At 36.1% G+C, this 7673-nt stretch overlaps 1 protein-coding gene across 2 annotated transcripts; it reads right to left on the bottom strand.

Moving 5' to 3' along the window:
* Nucleotides 1-2642: 2642 nt before the first annotated feature.
* On the bottom strand, nt 2643-4014 carry LOC138164331 (large ribosomal subunit protein uL4-like). 2 transcript variants are annotated; one of them, XM_069092029.1, is made up of 2 exons: nt 2878-4014; nt 2643-2768 (listed from the first exon to the last, which is right to left on the bottom strand). In XM_069092029.1, the coding sequence occupies exons 1-2, from the start codon at nt 3982-3984 to the stop codon at nt 2742-2744; spliced, it is 1134 nt and encodes a 377-aa protein (XP_068948130.1). In that variant the 5' UTR covers nt 3985-4014; the 3' UTR covers nt 2643-2741. The 2 variants fall into 2 exon arrangements, with proteins under 2 accessions (XP_068948130.1, XP_068948131.1); XM_069092030.1 differs by having other exon boundaries at nt 2643-2764; nt 2889-4014.
* Nucleotides 4015-7673: the final 3659 nt, after the last annotated feature.

Here is a 7673-nt window from a genome sequence, read left to right as displayed (position 1 = left end):
ATCTATCTATCTATCTATCTATCTATCTATCTATCTATCTATCTATCCTATCTGTCTGTCTGTCTATCTGTCTGTCTGTCTATCTTTCTACCTATCTATGACATCAAGTTTGAGATATAGGAAGTTAGAGATGCACAAATGTAGTAGTTCAGCAGAGATAGGAATCATCTACATAGAGATGATAATTGAATTTATGGCAATTGAGGAGATCATGAAGTGAGAATGAATAGAATAAAAAAGATGAGGAAATTCAGGACAGAACTTGTGGGATACACTCACAGTTAGTGTATACAATGTGGATGAATGATTGGCATGGGAAACTAAGAAGTAGCAGTCGTAAAGATAGGAAGAGAACCAGAAGAGGGAAAAGTCATGAAAAGCCACAGAGGAGAATCCTGGAGAAGAATGTGATCAGCAGTGTCAAATGCCAAAGAGAGGTCAAAGAGGATAAAGCCATCAGAACTGGGAATTAATAGAGCACCATTTCAGTTGAATGATGTCTGTGAAAAAATATCTCCTTCCCTTCAACTATAAATTGTTTATCATATGATCTTTTATGCCTAAGTCATATATCCATTTTGAGTTTATTGTGGCATATGGTAGAAGATGTTTGGTCTAAATCCAATTGCTGCCAGATTGCTTTCCTGTTTTCTCAGAAGTGTTTGTCAAATAGGATCCTTGCATCACTATCTGTTTTTACCAACCTCAGCAGTTTATCCGACTCTGGGATTTATCCAACACTATGTTACCTTTTGGTTGCTTCTGCGTGTTTCATACTTCATCTCTCTTATTTATCAACTTTTCCATTTTTTAATTAGTACCAAACTATTTTGTTAATTTTTGCTTTGTGGTATAGTTTGAGATTGGGTACTGATAGACCCACCTTCTTATCCTTTTTCATTATTTCCTGTGAAACTCTTGACCTTTAGTTCTTTCAGATGAATTTCGCTATCATTTTGTCTTGTTCAGAAAAGTAACTCTTCAGTAGTTTGATTGGTATGGCACCCAATGTATGAATTAATTTAGGTAGTATTGTCACATGTATTGTATTTCTGTGATCCAATTATGAGCAATTAATATTCTTCTAATTATTTAAATATTTCCTTAAAGAAATACATTTTGAAGTAGTGCTCATAGAATTCCTTCGTGTCTTAGTTTGTGGTTCCCACCCTTTTTATATGCTGCAGTAATTTTGAATACATTTTTTCTTCCAATTTCTTCTTGGTTTTATTGCTGATTCACAGAAAGGTTCATGATTAATGTGGATATATTTTCTACCCAGCTACTTTACTGATTATTGTTTGTATCTATATTTAATTGAATCTCAGGATTCTCTGTGTAAAACACCATGTCTTTTGCAAAAAGAGAGAATTTTCTTATTTTCCTGTTCTTATTTTTCACATTTATTTTTCTTGTTTTATCTAGAATCATACTAAATAGTGATGATAATTATCATCTCTTCCTTATCCTTGTTCTTATTGTAAAAAACTCTATTATTTCTCCATTACAAATAATGCATATTCTTCTTAGTTTTAGATAAATACTATCATGTGAAGGAACAGTCCATATATTTCTATTTTCTAGTCTTTTTTGTAAAAGAGAAAGGGGTGTTATATTACTTCAAAATCTATAAGATTTTTCTGTATCTATATGATTTTATAGTTTTTTAAAATATGATACATTATAAATATCATTTTCCCAATATTGAACCAATTCTGCATTCCCTGTATAAACAAAACCTGATCATAGTTATAATTTGCTGCAGTCTCCTTGCTAATATCAATATTCAATATTTTTGCACCAATATTCACTAATGATGGTAGTCTAGAATTTCATTTTTTTTTCAAAATCTTATTTTAGACTCCAATGCCAGAACACAAGTAGAGAATAGAAAAAAGAAATGAAAACATATCATAAACTTAAATATTGGAAATTAAATACAAAGTTAGAAAGAAAAAAAGCATGTTGTATGCAATTGCAGAACATAACAGAGGATTCAAAATATGTAACAATAGATTTTCATTTCAGAAAAGTCTATATGATAAATAATACTCATTGTGTTGAGAATTGTCCATCTTTGCTTCCTTGTGAGTTTTCTTTTGTTCTCTTCTGTGTACTTTTTTATTTTGTTCTTTTTTCCCCTCTTCCCAGCTTCCCCCCAGAAGGCTACAATAAAGTTTAGAATGTTTCTGTATAGCTACAGATATATACATACACATTTACATATATAGACATATACTTTCTCATTCCCATTCTACTCCTGATCTTTGTTTTTTATGTATGAGTATATCTCTTGTTTCCTATCCTTCCTGCCTCCTTTATTTTACTTTTACCCACTACCTTTCCCTCCTATAACTTGCCTACCCTGCTCCAAGGATTCTTCCCCTATCCTCCCATTTCTTCTACACTTCTATTTTACCTATTCTCTCAACCTCCCCTCTAAAGACCCCCCCCCTTGTCCTCTTTCCCCTCCCTATGTCCCTACCATTTTATTTCTTCTAAATTTAGAACTTTTACACTCTTCTAAATATATATGCATTAAGCCCATTCCTGATGAAAGTAGGTTACCAGAGCTACCAGCTCTCCTCCCCCATCTAATTCTTCTGTTTCAATTCTTTCTTTTGTACCTCAAATAATCACTCTTTTTTTCCCCCCAAAGCCATTCTGAATATTTATTCTTTAGAAATTCACAATATTGCCATAAGGGATTGTGGCCCAATGGATAATCTGATATGCTGAGTTTATGCAGCAGGCTTCTTTTCGGCTGGCTGCAGGCTTCTTTTGTGCAGCAGGTTTCTTTTCCATAGGCTTCTTTGCTTCTGGAGGCTTCTTTTCTGCTGGTTTCTTTTGCCCTGGAACCTTCTTTGCTCCTGCAACCTTCTTATTACCTGCAAGCTTCTTCTTCTCAGCTGCTTTCTTGGCCTCCATAATCTTCTTTAGTGCAGCATCTCTTTTGTTTTCTCTGATTCTCCGATTCTTAGCGTGGCGCAGAATTGTATTCCGGGGAATAGTCTTGGCATATGGCTTCAGTTTCACCATGATTCTCAAGTTCTTCAGAGGATTCTTGTTGAGTGCTCCTCTAGGAATCTTTTTGCGTGGTGCACGGAGGGCCCTCCGGATCTCTGGGCTTTCCAAAATCCTGGTAAGGTCTGTGTTGGTCATCTTGTGCATGGGAAGATTGTAGTGACTCTTCAGGGTGGCAGGCCTGCGCCATGTACCATACAGGTCATCCAACTTGCGGAAAGCACTTTCAGTCCAAATACAGAAACGCCCCACATGTCCACCAGGAGCAAGTCTCAAAAGGTTCAATTTACTTACATTAAGTAGAGTGATACCAGGAATGTTTCTGAAGGCCTTGATAATACCATTGTCTTCATTATAGATGATACAAGGTCCCCGATGCTGGATCCGACGACGGTTTCTCATTTTACCCTTACCAGCTCTCATTCGCTGAGGAGAAGCATAGACCTTTTTAATATCATTCCATGCCTTCAGTTTCTTAAGCAGCAAAACTGCTTCCTTGGTCTTCTTATACCCCTCAACTTTATCTTCAACCACTAGAGGAAGTTCTGGGACTTCTTCAATTCCATGACCTTTTGACATGACCAGAGCCGGCAGGGCAGAGGCTGCCAATGCAGAACAGATGGCATAACGTTTTTGTGTTGTATTTACTCTGCGATGCCAACGGCGCCAAGTCTTGGTAGGAGCAAACATGCGACCTCCTCGGCACATATTTCCAAAAGCACCCTGGCCAGAGCGGTGAGTCCCTCCACCCCGAACATGAGGAATGCGAGCACTGGTTTGATGACCTGCTAATTCACTGACAGCATAAGGTTGCCGGTTGTTTTTCCTCAAATTGGTATGAACAAAATTCACAATATCTGGACGAATAGGAGCCTTAAAGACAGCAGGCAAGGTAACATTTTTGCCAGATGCTTCTCCCTTTTCGGAGTACACAGATATCAAGGGGCGTACACAAGCCATGGCGGGCACCGGAGAGTAAGAGCCACCCAAATAATCACTCTTTTAAGCTGTTCCTACATGGTTTTATTTTTAAATTCATATCATTCTCAGGTTTACCACAATCTTTCTTATAAATCACCCAGCTATTGATATTGAATCTTCTATTAAATTCAGGATTTTTTTTTTTACAAAGTCTTGAAAGTCTGAGAGTTTATCAAATGTCCACTTTTTTCATTCACAATAATATTTTACTTTGCAGGGTATGATACTTTTGGCTGGAGCCCCAGTTCTTTTGTTTTTCTATATGTTATGTTCCAAAACCTGTGGTCTTTTAATGTCTCTGCTGCTAGGTCTTATGTAATTCTAATTGTAGCACCATCATATTTAAATTGCTTTAATCTTTATACTTTTAATATTTTTTTCCTTGAGGTGGAGGTTTTGGAATTTGACTATGATATTCCTATGAGTTTTCCTCATAGGATCTCTTTTAAGTGGTGATTGATGGATTTTTTTCCCTATATCTACTTTTCCCACTTGTTCTAATGCTTCAGGACAGTTTTCTTTGATTATTTCTTGTATTATTGTATCAACATTCTTTTTTTGGTCATCACTTTGTTAGTCCAATTATTTTTTATATTTTCTCTTCTTGATCTATTCTCCAAATCCATTGTTTTTTTCTTATAAAATGTTTCACTTTCTCTTCTATTTTTCATTATTCATATTTTGCATAATCATTTTTTGATCTCTTATAATTTCGCTGCCTTCGCTTTGTCCAATTCTAATTTTCAAGGTGTCATTTTCTTCCTTAAGATTCTGGATCTCCATTTCTAATTGGTTAACTTTCCTTTCATACCCTTCTTGGTTTTTTTTTTTTTTTTGTTATTCTCATTTTCTTTTTTACTTTTTCCTCTATCTCTGTTGTTTGATTTTTGAAGTCTTTTTAAAGATCTTCAATGAATTCTTTTTGATCAGATGTCTATTTGACATTGCTCTTTGGGTTTTTTTTTTTACTTCAATATCCTCCTTTGAAGATGAACCCTGGTCATCTCTATTCTCATAATAATTTTCTGTGGTTGGATTCTTTCTCCTTTACCTGTGCATTTTTTGTGGTAATAGCTTAATTATTTATAATCACCTCTAGCCTTGGGGTATGGGAAACAGTGCCACTTGTCCAAGATCTTTAGTTCTTTCCTCAAGCCTGAAGTCAAAGTCAAGCCTCTAACCTCCTTTGAGTGCCCATAGCCAGGGGCTTTCTTCCCCACTGCTTCTGCACTCATTGGGTATGTGCTGGTTCCTTCTTGCCCCCTTGCCTCTCTTCATAGCACAGCTGAGTCTGGTGTTCCTTGTCAGCAGAGGATCCCTTGATCTTCTCAGGCTCAGACACCCAACTCCTCTCACTATCCCAGGGGTAAAAGTTCTGGTGGCTGGGGTTGAGGCACCCTCTCCAACCAACTAATCCCAGGGCTTGCTGCTTGTTGTTTAAGAGGCTTGCCCCTTGCTGTTAAAACGGGACCTAGTCTGTAGGTACTTACTCTTCACAGGACCAAACCTTGTCCTGGGATTTTTCTTCTGATCTTCTCAAATTGTCCCAGGAGGACCTCAGTTATGCCCCTGTTCTTATTTATCTCCAGCCACACTTTGTTCACCCTAAGGTGCTATTTTAAGTCTTTTGTGGGGGGAAAATCTTTAGAGCTTGGAATTTTCTGACCTACTCCACCATCTTCTCAGAATCTTCCCTTGTATAGTTTTCTTTATTTGACTTACCTCTTCCTGGCTTAGGTATATTTGTCTCGTGGAAGAAGTTTGGTAGAATTTTTCTTCCATTTTTGCAAAAAATTGTCTAGTGTTAGAATTAATTTTTTTTAATGTCTGGGAGAATTAATGTGTAGTATTTTTTTTCCTTTTGAAGTTCTTTTATGCCCTTGTTCAATTACTCATTTTGGTAAGTATAAATTTAATTTAAATGATCAAAGTTATTAATATATGAAGTTATTAAAATGATATATAATGATATTATATATAACATAATTGCACAAAATATTTTCTAATTCTAATTCTTTCTTTTACTTCCTTTTTATTTGTTGTATGCTGCCTTTTCTTTTTCTTTTTTTGGGGGGAGGGGCAATTCAGTTTTCCTTTAAGGGAATTCTATGTTCCAAGGCAATCACAGGTTCAGTAAAAAAAGAAAAAAACAACCTTACATCTATTTAGAACTTTATGGTGTTTCTTTCCTCAAAACAGTCCTTTGTAGTAAGGTTTTCTAAATCCCTCTTCAGAAGAGAAAATTGAAGTTTAGGGAAAATGCAAATTGCAACCTTGCTCAGAGGAAGTAAGTGTCTGAACTATAATTTTAATCCAGGTCCTCTAACTCTGACTCTAACCCTCATTCCATACACATAATATATACACATAATACACATGCACACACACATGAGTATACACATACATACATGAATATACAATCAGTAGGTATTATTATGGTGTGAATTATTGAGAAATTACTATTAATATTTAGAAGTTTAAACTATGTGCATAGTGATCATATATCATAGATTTTTTCTGACACAACTCTGATTTCAAAGTTGATTGACTGTAGTAAGGAGATAATAGAGGATCCATTCATGTTCCATTTGACCTTTACCCAGGGTATGTTTAAATCACATAAGATTTCTTGATACATCCAATCACAGAAATAAGTTGGTTCAACCATCTTTAAGTACCAATATCAAGTAAGGTGTAAAAGAGAGAGCCATGTCTTTACCAAACATGATTGTTAGTGTTATGGAGAGTCTATTGATGTATTAATGGCAGTGGAAAAATACCTTTTCAGATCATGTCCTCCAATTTTTTTGTTAGTAAACTATGGATGTTTTTGTTATGTTCCCCCAGGTTATACACATTATGGACATTGTCATGGTGTGTAGGTTAAAAAATCCCTGTGGGGAGAGGGGATGATTCCCATAAAGACTGAGAATGACTTTATAAAAACTTGTACCCCAAACTGAGGGTGAGGGCATTGGGCTGCTAAACATCAAAATAGCAACAGGTAAAAGCCCAGATGTCTTAGCATAGTTTACTTACAGAGAGCCTTCTAAATGTTATTCACTATAGCTATTTTTGGGTCCACTGAGACTGGCACAGAGGAAATATAAATAAAAAAAAAACCAACCATAGTTATTAGTTCCAATCTTTTGTTATTTGCAGAGAAGGTACTGACCTGTAATGGTACAGGAAGTTTCTTCAACCTGGTTACTCCTTAAACCTACAAAACCACAGATCCAGCTCCTATCCCTCTCTTAATGGCACATTTTTACTTTACAAGTTAGGGGACATCAGACTGGTTGCTGTGGCAACACAGCTTTCATAAGAGTGCCTACTAACCATGTTCCTTTGTAGATTTGTGGAGCAGCTTTTGGATGGTTTTGAATAGTGGTCTGTTGTCCAGTAACATCTTGTTGTACTTTTGTTAAAGACCGGAAAAGGTGATGACATCACAGTCCCTCTTGGCCAGGTTAAGAAAGCCTCTTTTCTTTGGAGAGATCTTTTGTGGTCCCAGGTTTGATGCATGAGACACAAGTCAGTGGATCAAAAAACCCAGTCTCTCCCCCCCCCAAAAAAAAATTGAAAGAAGATCACTGAAATCTAGAACTATCAACCCTAAATTTCTCATTTTTCTCTCTCTTTCTCCACACAATTTATGTACATACAGA

Source organism: Petaurus breviceps, unplaced genomic scaffold (assembly GCF_028583685.1).
Source record: "Petaurus breviceps papuanus isolate PSGF00001 unplaced genomic scaffold, PetGlider_PUasm1.0 189, whole genome shotgun sequence".
NCBI classification, from domain to species: Eukaryota; Metazoa; Chordata; class Mammalia; order Diprotodontia; family Petauridae; genus Petaurus; species Petaurus breviceps.
Note: the sequence above shows the minus strand (reverse complement) of the source record. Positions and strands in the feature narration are given on the sequence as shown.